The 16,507-nt window shown below is 58.6% G+C and overlaps 1 protein-coding gene and 2 long non-coding RNA genes across 6 annotated transcripts in view; 2 read left to right on the top strand and 1 right to left on the bottom strand.

Annotated features, from left to right (window-relative positions):
* Nucleotides 1-1,118, top strand: part of Mrpl14 (mitochondrial ribosomal protein L14) — an 11,954-nt gene extending 10,836 nt beyond the window's left edge. For all 3 annotated transcript variants that reach the window (XM_005389791.2, XM_005389792.2, XM_005389793.2), the window contains exon 3: nucleotides 467-1,118. In XM_005389791.2, coding sequence (XP_005389848.1) covers nucleotides 467-833 — 367 coding nt within the window. In that variant the 3' untranslated portion in view covers nucleotides 834-1,118. The remainder of the gene's footprint in view (nucleotides 1-466) is intronic.
* Nucleotides 1,119-5,863: 4,745 nt separating this feature from the next.
* Nucleotides 5,864-16,075, bottom strand: LOC106149071. 2 transcript variants are annotated; one of them, XR_001235017.1, is made up of 5 exons: nucleotides 15,834-16,075; nucleotides 15,220-15,312; nucleotides 13,185-13,268; nucleotides 11,783-11,866; nucleotides 5,864-5,997 (listed from the first exon to the last, which is right to left on the bottom strand). It is a non-coding gene; the product is annotated as an uncharacterized LOC106149071 (long non-coding RNA). The 2 variants fall into 2 exon arrangements; XR_001235018.1 differs by having other exon boundaries at nucleotides 15,876-16,075.
* Nucleotides 16,076-16,212: 137 nt separating this feature from the next.
* The window catches only part of LOC106149074, a 16,000-nt gene continuing 15,705 nt past the window's right edge, over nucleotides 16,213-16,507 (top strand). The window contains exon 1 of the long non-coding RNA XR_001235024.1: nucleotides 16,213-16,279. This is a non-coding gene — a long non-coding RNA (uncharacterized LOC106149074). The remainder of the gene's footprint in view (nucleotides 16,280-16,507) is intronic.

Here is a 16,507-nt window from a genome sequence, read left to right as displayed (position 1 = left end):
CCTGCCTGGCAAGCACAAAGTCATGAGTTCAATTCCTGGTACCGGAAGAAAAACAAACAAACAAACAAAAAGAAATCCAAGATGCAGTGAAGTATGTTCCAGCAGAAAACTTGGGTCCTCCTAAAAATGTATCCAAATCAAAAGCCAGGCATGGGGGAGAATGCCTGTAATCCCAACACTCAGGAGGCTGAGTTGGGAGGAGTAGCATGAGTTTGAAGCTAGCGTGGACTACACAGCAAGACTTAATTTAAAAAAAAAAAAAATCTGTCCAAATTGAGACCTTGCAACAAGGATAGGAGCTCTCAACTTGGAGGAAGCATGAGTAGAGGAGTCTCCAAGAGCTCAGCCCGCACGCGCGCGCGTGTGTGTGTGTGTGTGTGTGTGTGTGCAGCTAGTATATGCTGTCCAGCCTTCTCAGGGGCTGTGACCTTGGCTCAGGCCACCAACTTGTGTTTTCTGTCCCCAGCACCACGGGCAGCCTCAGTGCAATCCAGAAGATGACGCGGGTGCGTGTGGTGGACAACAGTGCCTTGGGCAACACCCCATACCACCGCCCTCCCCGCTGCATCCACGTCTACAACAAGAACGGGGTAGGCAAGGTGGGCGACAGAATCCTGCTGGCCATCAAGGGGCAGAAGAAGAAGGCGCTCATCGTGGGGCACCGCATGCCTGGCCCCCAGATGACCCCCAGGTTCGACTCCAACAACGTGGTCCTCATTGAGGACAACGGCAACCCTGTGGGGACTCGGATTAAAGTGCCAGTGCCCACGAGCCTGCGCCGGAAGGAGGGCGAGTACTCCAAAGTGCTGGCCATAGCACAGAACTTCGTGTGAACGGGCGGAGCGCAGCCTGCACTTGGCTGCGTGGACAGCGCCCCTCAGGGCGGGTGGCGGTGTCCTCGGAGGGAATAAACATTTTCGTGCACAGCTGCTTCCTGTGCATCTGGGTTGGGACTGTGAGGCTGACCATACCCAGCCCCGTGGGGTGACAGCCTGCCCCCTGCTTTTCTCGTTGGGGCTGTGTGACATGAGTTCACTCAGACTTGATAGGCTTGGGAAACCGGGTACAAGTCAGTTGTCTATAAATGTGCCATAGGGTCTGCCACTTTCTAACCCAAAGAGTTTTGCTCTGTTTTGCTCCGTAGCATCTCATCCTGTCTTAAAGGGCTCAAGACATCATTGCACCGTTATAAAGACGAGAGGAGCCAGGTGTGGTGGTGCATGCCTGTAATCTCAGCACTCAGGAGGCTGAGGCAGGAGGATTGCTGTGAGTTCAAGGCCAGCCTGGACAACCGAACAGTTTAGTGGGACTGTGTCTCAAAAAAAAAAAAAAAAAAGATGACTGGGCCACTGTGGAATGTGAACTGGGCCATGTCCCGTGGGCTGCAGGAGCACCCAGACAGCACCCTGCTGTTCCTCGGGGTGTCAGCCAGCAGCCTGCTCTGTGGCAGGGCTACAGGGAGATGGATGGGTCCTGCTTTGCAGATGACATATCAGGCCTGCGCTGGTGACTCCGTGACAGTTCGTCTTCCATTCATTTATTGGTGTCCTTGGGGAAGTGAGGTGCTAGGTGCTGTCTTGGTTTCTGTAAAGGAAGTCCCATCAGCTCCTGTCCACATTCCTTCACCTCACACACCTTGGGTGCTTGTCAGCTACCAAAGTGGGCCTCAGACACAGGGTCGTAGCGTGGTCAGGAACAGCTCCGCAGCCAGGCTGCCCGGTGTGAATCCCACTCCACCACAAAGCCTGGCGAGACATTGCACACACTCTGACCCTGCGTGTCTCAGATTCCTTGCTAGAAGACGGGGATGTAACAGTGGCACGATCTGGCAGGGTTAAGTGAGCTTAGTGCCCGTGAGTGCTTTGCATGGTACCTGGAGGAATAAGCAGTCAGCGTGGCTGAGCCATTCCTGTTCTTGTGACTCTGCCAGCCCCGGGAAACAAGGGCTGGAGCTTGGCTTGGGGGAGGCCGCATACTATGGTGGGAAGGTGGATGGGGCAAAGCTGCTCAGATCCCACCAGGAGGTAAGGAAGGGACAGGTCCTGCTGTCTCCTTCAAGCGTATGACCCTTGTGACCCCAGCGACTACCCACTAGGCCTTGCCTTTGAGGGCTCCTCCACTACTGCCTCGGGCTGGGGACCAAACCTGTGACATAGGAGCCTCTGGGAGGACATTTAGGGTTTATCTGTAGCCCAGGGTGGTGGCACATGTGTAATCCCAGTTACTTGGGAGGAAGGAAGATTACAAGTTTGAGCCCAGTTACTTGGGAGGAAGGATTACAAGTTTGAGCCCAGGACAGGTAGCTTAGACACTTTCTCAAAATGAAAAGGCTGGGGAGGCAGCTGGGTGGTAGAGCCTTTGCCTGGGTGTATAAGGCCTGGGTTCCATCCTCAGTGCCACCACAGCTAGGAGAGGGGCAGCTGTGATGCACGGTCTTGAGCCCCAGCGTAGGTTTCATGATGAGGGTGCTGGGCCCATGCAGGTGTTTGGGAAGCAGGGGTGGGCAGTAGTGGAGGGAGAAGGCTGTTAAGGTGGAGAGGACAGGCTGGGCTTCGCACTGAATATTAAGGTGGAGAGGGCACCTTGTGGAGGTTTGGCCGTGGGTCATTGGGCAGCGAAGGCCAGGATGAGCCCAAGGCTCCTGCCTCCTGTGCCTGTGTGGGTGATCGTGCTGAGCGTCAAGCCAGGTCCTCCGGGAGCCTGCAGGCTGGCAGGGGCACCATGTCATTGAGGGTCCAGGAGCCATGTGGCTGCAGCTGGGTAGAAAGTCTCGAGTCAGGTGCACCCTGCACATACGGGGATGTGTGTGTGCTTGGTGTCCCTCATAGACCTGGGGCTTTGCAGGCATCGGTCGCATTCTTTTGGGGAGGACCTGGAATCAGAGACAAGGCAGTTTCTCTGCCCGATGTTTCATGGTTGCCAAAGACTGTTTCCAAGATGGATCCTGGGGTTGCCTGTCTGGGGTCTCCCAGCATTTCCAGGTGCGGTTCTCTGGTGGCTGTGCCCTGTCTGTGGTTCTCACTGGCTGCGCCCCTGCAATCTTCCAAGTCCTGGGGCACCCAGTGGTGCCCCGGGCCGCTCTACTTGGTGCTCGTGCCAGGAGGCAGGGGCTGCCAGCATCACGTCTTCTGGCGGAGGCTCTCCCAGGGTCCTGAGCGTAGCTCCCAGTGCTCTGGGCATCACCTTTGGCAAGTGCTGGTGGAGTCTGGGCGCTGAGCACCACTGCCCTCACCAGGCTGCCCTGCAGTACGCTCTCTGTGCTGCCACGGTGGGACCTGGGGCTTGAAGTTGCCCTCTGTCTGCCACCCGCCACTCCAGGCTGTGGCAGGAGGGGCCTGTCTGGGGCAAAGGCAGGGACTTGCTTTCAGCCTGGCAATGCCCAGGGTGGACTCTCACTCTGCCTGGGGGCAGCTTGACCCACACATCCCTAGCTTCTCCGCTCTCTTCTTCCTGGGGTCAGGCCCTGTCCTCTCTGACTCCATGGGTGTGAGTGCTTGGCCCAAGGTGCTCTGGGCTGGCCACCGGAAGGCTGTGGTTTCCGTGCAGCCAGATGCCTGGGGCTGTGACGCAGGCCTTGCCCCACACTGCCCAGAATAGCCCTTCCTGGCTGCTGCGCCCGCTGCCTGATCATTTTGCAGATGGGGACTTCATTTGCTGTCCACCACCACCCCACTCTCTTGGCCCATGAAAAATTTATAATCACGGATTGTGTTTCACTCTCTGAGAGGATAAACTTGCTGTTGTCCCCTCTGTGCCCTTATGAAGCTGTCTAACAGCCCCAGGGACTCATCCTTCTAGTCCTGGACATCACTGCGATGTCCTTGCTGAAGTGTCCCCCCCACCTGTGGTGTGACCACCCCGGGCCACCGTAGGGGCCATGGGGATAGGCAGCAGTGGTTGGCAGACTTGGGTTCCTTTCGGGACCCTCCTGCAAGCCAATGATGTGACTTCAGGAAGCCACCAGCCTGCGGAGCTGGGAGCTCACTGGGCTCAGGAGGAGGCCCAGCTGGCAGTGTGCCCCTACCCTGGAACCATGTGACACTGTCCCCCGCTCCCTGAAGGGTATGCCCTTGGAGCAGATGGAGACCCAGCCGAAGAGGGCACAGAGTAGTGATCCCCGTTAGTGAATACTGACCTGTAAGCCCTGTCCTAAGCACCTCTCTTGATTTTACTTTTTGGGGGACAGTTTCATGCTGTAGCCTAGGCTGACCTTCAACTTGTAATCCCCCTGCCTCAGCCTCCTGAGTGCTGGGATTACTGGTGTGTGCTACCACACTGGGCCTGTTCTAAGCATTGTGAATGCCTGAAATTATATCATCCTGGTGGCCTCCTGGGGAAGATCCTCTGGGTACCCCTGGGTTTCTTCCTGGGCTGGGAATTATGTTGCGGGGTTGCTTAAGCTTCCTGTGGTATGGGATGTGCTGTGGATGGGTGAGGCCAGGGGTGGTGGTGCAGGAGGCCTGAGCAAGTGAGAGGCACCCCACTGCCTCAGTTGGGGCGGAACAGGGTCTTTAAAGGAAATGGTGCAGAAGGGGTGAAGGCCTGGGGGGAGGGGAAGGTGGGAGGCAGCTGCCAAAAGGGAAGGAGGGGCCAAGGAGGAGAGGGCCATGGACAGGGTTTCCCACCCAGCAGAGGGGGCTCTGTCTGGGCTAGCAGCTCCCGTGGGGTGGAGAGGAGAAGGTGACAGGGTGTCCCAGTGCCCTCCACTGCCACCCTGAGCACACAGCTGCCCCTGGCTTATGCATTGTTGCAGTTCCTAGTGTGTCTGGGTCACACTGAGGCACCAGCTGCAGACTCAGTGAGCCTGGTCCCGCCTGTGGGGAGGTTCCTGGGCCTGCAGCAGTTGGCCGGAGGGGACAGAAGCAACAGTTTATGGGGCAGGGGTTGTACCTCATTTTGTAAGGAAACTGAGGAGGTTGTTATTGCATGGGTGTTCCTTGCTGGGTCTGGCTCCCCAGCTCTCTCTTCCTACTCCAGACAGAACTCTGGCTGCCACAGCAGATAGAAGAGGGTTCATGCTGCCAGGTCCTCAGCATGTGGCATAGTTTGATGGGGACATAAAGCAGCTGAAGCTCATAAGGTCCCACACCTTTCAGCTCATTCGTTCATTCATTCATGTATGTACTAGGGATTGAATCCACTGAACACTGAGCTACATTCCCAGTCCTTTTTTACTTTTTAAATTTTGGGATGTGGTCCGGCTAAGTTGCCCAGGCCAAGCTTGAATTTTCCATCTTCCTGCCTCAGCTTCCCAGAGTGCTGGGATTACAGGCATGCACCACCACCCCAGTTTCACACGTCTTTGCTTTTTTACAAGGCCCTTCCAAGCCTGGAACCTAAGGGCTGGGTGTGGTAGTGCTTGCTTGTATCTCAGCACTTGGGAGGCTGGGGAAGGAGGATTGAAGTTCGAGGCCAGCCTGGACTACATAGTGAGCTCAAGGCCAACCTAGACTATATAGCAAGACCCTGTCTCAGACAAATAACCTGAAACCTAGCACGTTATGGATGCGTTCCTGGCATAGTTCCCGCGTGCTTGGGTGCAGTGGCAGGGTGGAGTCCCTGAAATCCTCCAGGTGCTCCTAGGGTGAGAGCCCCAAGGAAGTGCTCATCAGTGGGGGACAGAAGAGAGAGACAGCTCTGCCCTTCCCAGGCAGCCTCGCTGGACCCAGAGGGCACCCAGAGGCCTGTGCAGTCTGAGAACTGGGCACAGGTGAATAAACAAAGTCCCCTGCTCCACGGGACCCAACACAAGCAGCTCCAAAAGGACAGCAGGGTGTGAGCAGATACAGCACCGCCCTCTGATGGCTGCGGAGCGGGAGAAAGGGGGTTGCAGGGCAGCTTTGTAAAGTAAAACATGACTGTGCTCAGTGGAGTCATTTATTTCCTGCGGATGTAGAAACATCTCTGTGAACACACACAGAAAACGGGGTTGGGCCGGGGAGACAGCAGCGCAGCACCTGCCTGGCAAGCTCGAGGTCCCGAGTTGGATTCCCAGTGCTAAAAAAAAAAAAAAAGTAAATCCTTTAGAAAGCAGGGGGTGAAGCGACTGCTGGCAGCAGGACTCCTGCGGGAGGATGGGACCCTGGCCAGAGGAGAGATGCCCATCTATAGGATGCAGGATTTTTTAAAAAATGGTACTGAAAATTGAACCCAGGGACTTTGCACTGAGCTCCATCCTAACCCCTTTTCAATTTTGAGACAGGGTCTTGATAAGTAGCTACATTGCCCAGGCTGGGTTCAAACCTGTGATTCTCCTGCCCCAGCCTCCTTTTTTTTTTTTTTTCTGGTACCAGGAATCGAACTCACAACTTTGCACTTGCCAGGCAGGTGCCGTGCTGCTGAGCTAAATTCCCAGCCCCTGCCTCAGCCTTCTGGAGTGCTGGAATTACAGGAGTGCATCACCATGCTCGCTCTTTAATTTTTAAAAATGAGACTGTCCTTAAAACCAACTAAAAGAACAGTGCATATCTAGGGTGTACAGGCAAGGAGGGAGGAGAGGTTCTGAGGGGGTGGGAGAGAGGCGGAGGCCGGGTGAGCATGTGGCCCAATCCTGCCAGTCACCCTGGGCGCTGAGGATAAACACCACGGCCCTGTGGTGGAACAGTCTGGCAGGTGGCAGGGAGGCCCCTGGTCACGCACGTTTCCGTGTCCATGGCGCCATCTAGTGGGCACGGGGCTCCCTGCAGCCTGGTCCTCAGGGATGTGTGACTGGGCCTGGCCGGAAGAGGCGAGGAGTGCAGGGAGGCCGTGGCCAGACCCCTGTGTGGGGTGGCTGACTACCAAGCTTGCCCTCCTCCCTGAGGCCCGCCTGATGTCAAGCCTGCGCCCAGCTTTGGGCAGATCCTGAGCCTTGATGCCAACTCCGCACAGCCCTGGATCCTGGTGGGAACCAGAGCACCCACAGGGTGCTCCCAGAGGAGAGGGAGGTGGAGCTACACAGAGCCCTATAGGCACGGGCCAGACCATCAGTGCCCACGTGCACTGGTCCCCCTCTCATGCCTGTTTCCTTCCTTGGCCTGCAGTGGCACCTTCCTCTCAGGGGTGCTATGAGGGAAAATAAAGCACACATTCCAGATGCTTCCAGAGTGAGGCTGCACATGGCCTCTGGGGTTGCCAGGTCCCACGAAGATGACCTTGCCCTCTCTCCTCAGGAGTCGGGGCAGTGACCGAATGGACAGGAAGCCCCAGGCGGGCTCCAAGGGTCTCTATATGGGAAGGGCAGACTGGGGCGAGGGCAGAGTGGGCAAGGTGGGGATATCGTTCCTGGGGCTACGTGATGCCTCCCTCTATGCCTGAGCTATGCAGGGTGGAAGACAGAGCAGGCCCTGCACCCCCCACGCTGTCCCCTCCTGTTTCTGCTGCCCCTATCTGGCCCCATCTCTGCCTCAATAGAGCCGAGACAGCACGGCTAGGTGCTGCCCCAGGGTCAGTGTAGTCTCCGATGGGCACTTGGGCCCTTGTGGTCTGGTCAGGGCTCCTTCCTGCCCGTCTCCCTGGCTCCTCCTCTGGCACCCAGTCCCCGCTCCCACCTGCCTTGGTCCCACAGCCCTGTGCCCGCCTTGTCCTGAGAGGCCGGGTTCTGGAGTTGGCTCCTGTACAGAGGCTTGCCCGGCAAACCGGCCACCGCAGGCTCCTGTCGTGAAACTGGTTGTCATCCGTCACTTGCCAGTTGTGACACTGGTACAACCAGGCCTCAACTGGTTGGCGGGGGAAGGCGAGTGAGCTTCGTTCTCAGACCATGGGGTGGACTCTCCCCTGGCCCTCCACATGTCCCATCAGGGCCAGCTGGGCCTCGTCCCTGTCTGTGTGCTTGGCACTGAGCCCTGGGCTTGGCCTACCCTGGCTGATGCTCTGTCTCTCCTGCCCGCCTGCATCCTCCTCTGTCCCTTGCTTTCCTTCACAGCCCCTCAGTCTCCTGGCAGCCCCAGTGCCCATCATCTGAGCCTGACATCTGATCGCACAGGGCCAGGTGCAGGTCTCTTGACACTTTTTTTTTCTGGTACTGGGGATTGAACCAAGGGTGCTTTACCACTGGCTGCATCCCAAGCCCTTTTCACATTTCAAAAAAAATTTTTACTTTGAGACGGGATCTTGCTAAATTGTCCTGGCTGGTCTTGAACATGTGATCCTCCTGCCTCAGCCTCCCAAGCAGCTGGGATTACAGTGTGTGCCACACACTCGGCTTCTGCCCTAGCTTTGCTCCTTAAACCCAAGTCAGGATTTCAGTGCAGAGTTTCGGCACTGCCTACCGCAGTAGTAAAGGCCCTGGTCAGATCTGTGTCACCCTGCGTAGTAGAACAGTGGTCTAGAATGTTCTGGTCAAACTTGAGAGATTCAGAGAGGGCTTGGAGGGGCTGGCAGTGGTCAGGCTGAGGGAACCGTGCCTGGTTCTGAGGAACTTGCTGTCTGCATAGGGACCATCCAGGCCAAACCAGAGGTGTGGTCAGGGGGCTGTGACTGCTGGGGTCCTCACCTCCTCAGGTACAGTACAAAGGGACAGCCTGGGGGTAGGCAGCCCTAAGTCCAGCCCGGCAGTCTGCCCCTGTGGGAATGACCTGGAGGGTGGCCCAGGGACAGGGACAGGGACAGGACCCCACCCTCTGCCAGATCCCGGGCCAGTGACGGAGACCTTTGGGAACGTGTTACTACTGTGTTTCTACCTCAGTGAGCGTCACTGTGCGGTGGACCCCACCCAGCATTCTTGCCGCTACCTGCTTCACCGTCCCCATGGTGGTGACCTGCACCGCGTGCTCCTCTGCCTGTCCCCACCATGCGCAGCGCCCTGTGACCCCCTTCACAGCTCCATATGCCCAGCAATTGTCCGGAGCAGAGAAGCCAGGTCACAGGGCACCGTGCGCTGAGTGCTGCCACCTGCCTGCCACCTGCTGTGCAAGCGGCTCCCCTGCCCCCTCCCCTGCAGCATGGCCTTCCGCTGGCATTTGTGGCTTGTCGTCTCCTGGAGGGAAAGTGGTGCCTGGTGCTTCCCGGCATTTCTTGAGCGCATTAGCTTTGAGGCTTTTGTCCTGGAATCCCGGGTCTCTCTCTCTCTTGTCCACCTTTGGGATATAGGTGTCGCCCTCTAGTTATGCTACAGTCATTGTCCCCGGGAGGGTTTGACACAGGGAACACCACTGGCTGTCACTGTCACCCTCAGGCATTTTGAAATCCGATTCCTCCCCCTCCCTGGATGGCACAGGAAGGCCCTTCTCGTGTCTCTGCCCTTTTGGTAAATGCCAGCTCTGGGCACAAGGTACAGCGTGACCAGGAACTTGTCTTAGGTGGGGCCCGGGCACAGGGGAGGGAGGCCAGGCCAGGGCAGGATGGCAGTGCCCAGGATCTGTCCCTGCTGTTCGGGGTCTTTAGTCCTTTGGGTCACTGTGCCCTGCTCCACACACACAAGGCCTGTGGGAGGGCTTGTTGGGGCTCCCTCCCCAGGGGGCCACCCAGGCAGGCTGCCCTCTCCGCCTGGGACCCTGGCAGCTTCCCTGCACGTGCTCACCTGCCAGCTGAAGGCTATGTGCTGGTCCTGCCAGTCCGGTTATCAGAGGGGAGCGAAGGGACGGTGGGGACATACAGGGACATGAGTGTCTGCACGTGGCACCCTGGTGAGCCTGGCCAGGGGAGGGCTGGCTCTGTGCCCCACACTGGGGCCCCAGCAGGCATCTGATGCATCATCGCTATGGTTAATTTTATAATTCGGGGCTGCAGCACGCCGTCTTTCTCCTGGGTAAATCCTGAAACCCAAGCCTGTGGCTGCTGGGTATAGGCACAGAGCATGGGCGTTGGTCGGGGCCCCTGGCTATCCCCACTACAGGGCCATCTAATGCCATCTTCCTGCCTGCTGGTGACATCAGTGCCCTTGGGGTGATGGCTATGGGTCTGGAGTGAGCTGGAATGTGCAAATCACGTGTGAGTGCCTGTGCCACGTAAATGTGGATGTGAACAGCATCCTTGATGTCTGCTTAGCACTGCCCAGCCGGGAGAGGCAGCCCAGGGCTCCAATCTACTCAGTGAGGATTTAGCCTGTGCCCGTGGGAATAGAATCCAAGCTGGAACAAGGTTCACTGGGTAATGCCTGAGTGAATACATGGAGAGATGCCCATTTCCATGGTGCTGAGGTGGAAGTCACTGTCCCTCTTCTGGGAGTTTATAGGGCACTGTACTGGATGACCTTTAGGTGACTTTCCAGCTCCTGTGACCTGAGCAGGCTCTGCCACCTGTTCAAGGCCCCACATTCCCATGCCTTCCTGCAGCGGGGCTGGTGTCTGTGCTCTGCATGGTCCTGCCCTTGGGCGGCTCCTGCACCAGGATGTGGGACAGCCAGGGCTAGCAATGGCCCAGGTGGGACCTCCATGCTGGGCAAGGGGAGGCCAGGAAGACAGGCCCTTTGTGGGCAGCCTGGAGGGCTTCTTGAGGGAGACAGCTGCGTCCTCAGTGTGGGGACCCCTGGGCTGGTTCTGGTCAGCCACCCAGCATGCATCCACCCTCTGCCTGCTCTGCCCTGTCCCGCAAGAGGGCGAATGCCCTGCTGCAGGGCAGGACCCACCCAGTGTGTGCGGGACTCAGTGCTTCTAGGTGCAGTTGTGATGCTGTGTGACCAGAGCTGGTTCTCGGCCCTCAGTCTGTCCCCTCCCCTGCAACATGAGTGTTAGCAGAGGTGACCATGCAGGGGGCCCTGCCTGCATTGGACTCTCAGTGAAGGTCTGCTGGGGACACCTGGACCCCCAGCCCGAGCCTGGGGACAGAAGAGGGAGTGATGGGAAGGGATCTCTTTGTGCGGCCACCTTCTGGAGCGCCTCCCCAGCAGAGTCCCCTCCCTGCCCCGCTATCCCATGGGTGTTACATTCCACAGAAGAAAGCCATCTCACCCTGAGGCCGGAGGATTATGGCAGGGGCAGCCAAGGTGCCCTGGGAAGGCCCCCGCTGCCCTTTCCCACCCACCAGAGGCTGGATGGGGGGCAAACCTGGTGCACCCCAGCCCCAGGGAGCTACAGGACCTTCCCCCTCTGTGGCGGTCAGTAACCCTCGAGGGAGGGGACTATGTGGAGTCCGCAGGACACCAGCAGTAGCTGGAACCTGAGCCCTGGGGTCTCCACATGCCTGGCCTGCCCTGACCCCTCTCCCAGGTCACAGCCCCCCCATTCCTGCTAAGCTGGGATTTCCGCAGCTGAGCCAAGCACCTGACCCTGATTATGGCGCCTGCATCCTGTGGGGTTAAGCTCCCCATGGCCCCCTTCCCTGCTCCAGAGGCCAGGCCCGGGGTCAGAGGCCCAGGAGGCCCAAACTAGGATGACGGGCCAGGTCTCCTGGGGCTCTGGGGTGAGCAGGTGGCTTCTGCAGGACCCAAGTGGGCAGAGGAACACGTTTCTCCAGAGAGCTCTTGGGACAGGTGGCCCCAAGGAGCTGACCATGGAGGGCAGGGGATCCTGAAGGTGAGGACCCTGAGGCCCCCTCCCTACCCTGGCTGCAGGCAGACCCCTGGGGAGAATGCAAACCACATGCCTTTGGCTGGCACCCTGATGGGTTTTGATCTGCTGCAGGGCTCACAAGCATGTGTCATAAACTTCCCCAGGTGATTCCCATGCATGATTCTCTGCTGTGAGAATAACACTCTGTCTAGCCCTACCCCGTGGGCAATCTGGGAGACTGAAGCGGGGGAACAGAGGGCACAGGTAGAGGGCACCCTGATCATTGGCGTGAGGCTGGGTTGGAACCTGAGGTTTCCACCCCTGTGGCAGGCCTCTTCCTGCCCCCTCTGTCGCCTGAGTGCTGGTTGAGTTACCTGCAGTCGTTTCCTCGAGGTTGGATCCCGAGTGGCTGTGTGACCCTTGGGGAGTTGTGTACCGTCCTGTGCCTTGGTTTCCCGCTGCAATGATAATAAACCCTTGTGATAAGAACCAAAGAAGACAAGGCCTACGAGGTGTCCCGGAGCACTCTGGGAAAGGTGGCTGTGACCTTCCCACTGGGTGCCTGGGCTGGGACCACAGGGTGTTATTGGTCAGCGTCCTGCAGCTACAGAAGTGGCCACCAGGTGTCACTCTTGGCTCATGCTTGAAGTAAGGCTCTGCAGCCAGAGGAAGGACAGGGTGGAAAACCAAGACACCCTACATGGGAACCGGGAGCAGAGGGACAGCTTCTGGGGTCGGAAGGTGCTTGAAAAGGCTTGCTCCTCTGCCTGCCTGTGAATCCTCCCTACTGCTGCCACTGGGTCACATTCAACAGGTTTCTGGGGGGCACCAGAGTGCACCCAGAGATATGAGCAATCTGTGAGCTGTGAGAATCTCACCAAACCCACTTCCCACTCCGTGCAAGCCTCTGCACACCCACAGGCCCCTCAGTATTCACCACAGCCCGCACAGCAGGTACCATGTCAGTCCAGGCCATGGGGGGAACAACCTGAGGCTCACACTGATGGTGCATTGGGTCCAAGTCCCCCCTGAGCAGACACTTCCGGTCCGGAGCCTAACTGCTCTCTGGCACACCAGGAGGCTTTCTGCAAAGTGCCAGGATGCTAAGCCTACAGGAGGCTTCCTGCCAAGTCCGGAGAGACAGGTGGGTGGCTTGGCTCCTCCAGCGCCAGTCAGGAGCCCAGCAGGCAGGAAAGGGAGCTGTGCTCACCAGCCCAGGTGGGAGTGGGGTTTGAGGGTGCTGGGTGCTGGCCATGGGCTGGCTGCAGACAGAGCGCTCATGGGAGACTATACCCTCCCAGGTCCTCCTGCTCTGGGCGATCTCCTCACTCCAGAGATAGTCCAGTTTCTTCATCATCAACTATAGAGTGGACTTTGTCCCTCAGCATGGTGGCTCTGATCCCTGCTCGCTCCAAAGCTCTGAACTAATCAGGTTTCAGGCCAGATTTCAGCCGGACGAGACAAGCCTTCTGCTGCCCAAGCTCCCTGCTCCGGAGGTCTGGACCTGTGACCTCCGCGGTATTTTCGACCAGGTACCCCTAGCAATAAAGAATGGTTACTCACACCCCTGTAATATGAATCTATTTTTATATAGTTTACCTTGTAAAAGACACTCACATTAAACAAAAGAGAGGAGGAGAGAAGGGTGAGTAGTTGTCCTGGCACTTTATACCAGCGTCCCTGGCCATGTGCACCCTGGTGCCTGGATCCCAGTGGCTCCAGGAGCTGGGGTGACAAAGGCAGCTCATCCCAGCACCCCAGAACTCATGCACCCACCTTCTTCCATCAGGCCCAGTGGGTAGGAATGTGGATGGACAGGGTGATAATAAGCAGACCACATCTTCAGAGGGTTCAGGTAACCTAGACAAGAGCCTATTTTATTATCATTATTATTATTGTTATGTTTTTTGAACAGTGTCTCTCTATGTAGTTTAGACTGGTTTTGAACTTGCTACGTAGCCCTTGCTGGCAATTCTCCTGCCTTAGCCTACAAGTGCTGCGATTACAGCTGTTCACCACCATGCCCAGCTCTGTGTTTTTTTTTTTTGTTTTTTTTTTTTGTACCAGGAATCGAACTCAGGACCTTGCGCTTGCCAGGCAGGTGCTTGTGCTGCTGAGCTACATCGCCGGCCCTCAGCTCTGGTTTTTATTTTAGACTCTGAGCCTGAGAATTTTGTGTTCGCTTTTATACAGTTGCAGGATAGCAGGGACAGGATGCCTGCCCAGGCCATGTCAGATTTCATGCCCTTTAGCCAGTTCTGTTCCATTTCCACCCAGGGAAGTTGGGGAGCACTCCTGCCACCACATGGACTTAAGACAGGGACAGCACTCAGGGGTCCCCCTCCTGGGAGGCTGCTGTGGCCCCTGCCTAGCAGGTCCCTATACTGGGCCTCACACTAGGGGACTCTGTCAGTGAGGACTGCAGGATGGTGCGGGGAGGCAGGAGGCCATGCCTGGGCTGCCCACAGGAACCCCCAGTGGGCCTTCTTGCTCAGAGTCATCCTGGGACAAGTCTGGCCCCTGCTGTGGCGCCAAAGAGGACGAAGGGTTTGTGAAGGCAGCTGTCAGCCCTGGCCGGGGCCGCCATGACGCCTGGCCATGTGGGTGCCTTTATGCACCATGACTGTGACTGGGTGTCTGTTCCCTAGTCACAGAGGGCTTGTTCTTCGGGCCCAGGGGTGTGGGGGTGGGGTGGGGGCACGGCCTGCAACAGGGAACCTACGTGAGGCCGGGCACGCACAGCCTCACCCACCAGCCCTAAGCCTGCCAGGTACGACCAGCTGCTGCGGCCGACTGCAGACCGCCTCCTCCCTTCCCTGGGCATGGCCAGGCCAGGGGGCAAATGACTTGGCCGGCGCCTCTCTCGCTGGGCCCACTGGGGCAGGGCCAGCACACCTGGGGCATAGGCAGGGCCCTGGCTGGTGGGTGCTCTGCCAGCCCTCCCCACTCCCAGTGGGGCAGGGACTGGGGTGCGGAGGGGGCGGCCAGAGACAGGCCCCCTCCTCTCGAGATGGAGCTGTGGTGGGGCTGATGGATGGGTGGTTATGGGGGGGGGTGAGTTTCTCTGTTTAGGGCCCGGAAATGATTTCCATGCAAATGAGATGCAAACTCTCTAATGAGTTTGCAATTAGGAGTCCCAGGCTGCCAGGCCAGGCAGCGCCTGCGGGTTTTATGAATGGGCCCGCATGGGGAGGGGAGGCGCTGGCCCGCCCCCACACTTCCCTGCTTCTGCGCCGCCAGCCTGCCCGCGACATGCCGCGCCGCACGTTGCTGCCTCCCGGGCCGCCGCGACCTGGCTGGCCGCCAGCGGGTCAGCTGCTCCGGACGGATGGCGCGGGAGGCTGTCGGCCAGAGTCCCCGCCACGCTGCCTGCCTCGGCAACGTGTTGGGGCCAGTGACACGCCCCCTGGGGGGCCCTTCCTGTTACTGGAATGGCTTTCTGCACCAGGATAGGGGGAAGCTGGTTTTCAGGGCCCGCTTTGGTTTAGAGTGGGCAGCCCTGGGATGTGGTGACCTTGGGTAGGATGTTGGTGTGGGTGACAAGAACGACAGGGACAGGGACCAGTTCCATCCCAGGGGCCCCACCAGACCACACCTGCAACCTCAGGAGCTCCATTCCCCACACCCCACAGTACCGCTTTCTCCCTTCAGCAGGCCTGGCTGAGCTGGGTGGAAGAGGTGCCCCGAGGTGGGTGGGCATGCTGGCTGCACTGGTCTAGAAACAGACCCACCAGGACGGGAGCACTGAGCCCTGCTGGCCCGGCCCCTCCCTCTGCCTCCCTGCGGCTCTCAGAGTAAATTAACTAATTACCTCCAGTTAAAGCTCTGGGGCCTGGATTCCCCCTTGGGCCTCGGTCCTTGCCCCTGGGAAGTCTGGTGGTCCGGTCTGGGTCCTGAGGGGTGGCTGGAGGTGGAAGGTGGTGGATCGGTAAATGTGGTAGAGAGGGTAGGGACCCACAGTCGTTTACTTCTGAGGAGCTGTACAGCCAGCCAGGCCCTGGGCTGTGTGGCTGCAGAGGTACGGTCAGGCCTGGGATGGGGGCCTGGTGGCCGTGAAGCTGTGGAACAGAGGCTGCCTGGCAGGTCAGACTTGCGCCAAGGGGCTGTGCACAGGGCAAGGCCTCAGGACTGAACCAGGCACTCCAGGAGGAGCAGCAGGTCCTAGAACCCACTAGACCTGGGGACACCTGTGGCCTCCCTCCCTCCGCCCCAAGGGAAACATTCCAAACCTGGGGCCCACTGGCCTCTCTTTTCTCTAACACACCTCACACACAGCCGCAGCCCTGAGAACCCCTAAGTTCTCCGCCTCTGCCCCACCCCTGGGGCCCCGAGGCCCAAGCCCCAGCAGTGGCCCCGCCCCACCCCGCCCTGGTCCCACGCCCCACGTGTGGGACGTGCTGGGGACGTGATGTGACGGGGAGGTACCTGGCATCAGGAGGCAGGTGATGGTACTGACCCAGGCCTCACCTCTGGACGAGCTGGCCTGTCCTGGGACTGGGCAGGCTCCTGCCAAGCTGACTCAGGCTCCAACCCCACCTCAAGTGCCAGGGACATGGGCATCTGTGAAGTGGGGTGGGGCAGCCACTTGTCAGTCCGGGGTCGCCTTCTCTTGTAGGTTCAGGCTCCCAGCCAGAGCTGCTCCTCCCAGTCGCAGTGGAGGGTGACAGGGAAAGCCCCTCAACCCCTACCCGGCAGGGCACAGGGGCCTTCTGGGGCATGTGAATCATCCAGGAAAGGGGCAGGGCTGGGCACACAGGAGGGTCACTTCTGGGGTGTCCTAAGCCCTGTCTTGCCATTAGGCCCATGGAGACCTGGCCCCAAGCTCCATGCTTCAGGAAGGCTTTGTCATGACTGCTCTGCATGGCTGGCAGGTTGGTTCTCTAAGCTCCAGGTTTCCACTGGTTTCTCTTGTCCCTTTCCCAGACCTTCTGAGCGATTCTGCAGGACTCTAGTTCCTTCCTACACCTCACAGTGGCCAGCAGAGGGCGCTACCCAAAGGCTGAGGCTACCAGGGAGGGAACTGGAGAATCTGTTTCCCTGTGTCCAGCTGCATACAATGTAGAGCCCAGACTCCTGGACAGTGTGTGAGTGTGTGTGTG

Source organism: Chinchilla lanigera, unplaced genomic scaffold, assembly GCF_000276665.1.
Source record: "Chinchilla lanigera isolate Chin_1 unplaced genomic scaffold, ChiLan1.0 scaffold00036, whole genome shotgun sequence".
NCBI classification, from domain to species: domain Eukaryota; kingdom Metazoa; phylum Chordata; class Mammalia; order Rodentia; family Chinchillidae; genus Chinchilla; species Chinchilla lanigera.
This window is presented reverse-complemented; position numbering and strand designations above follow the sequence as displayed.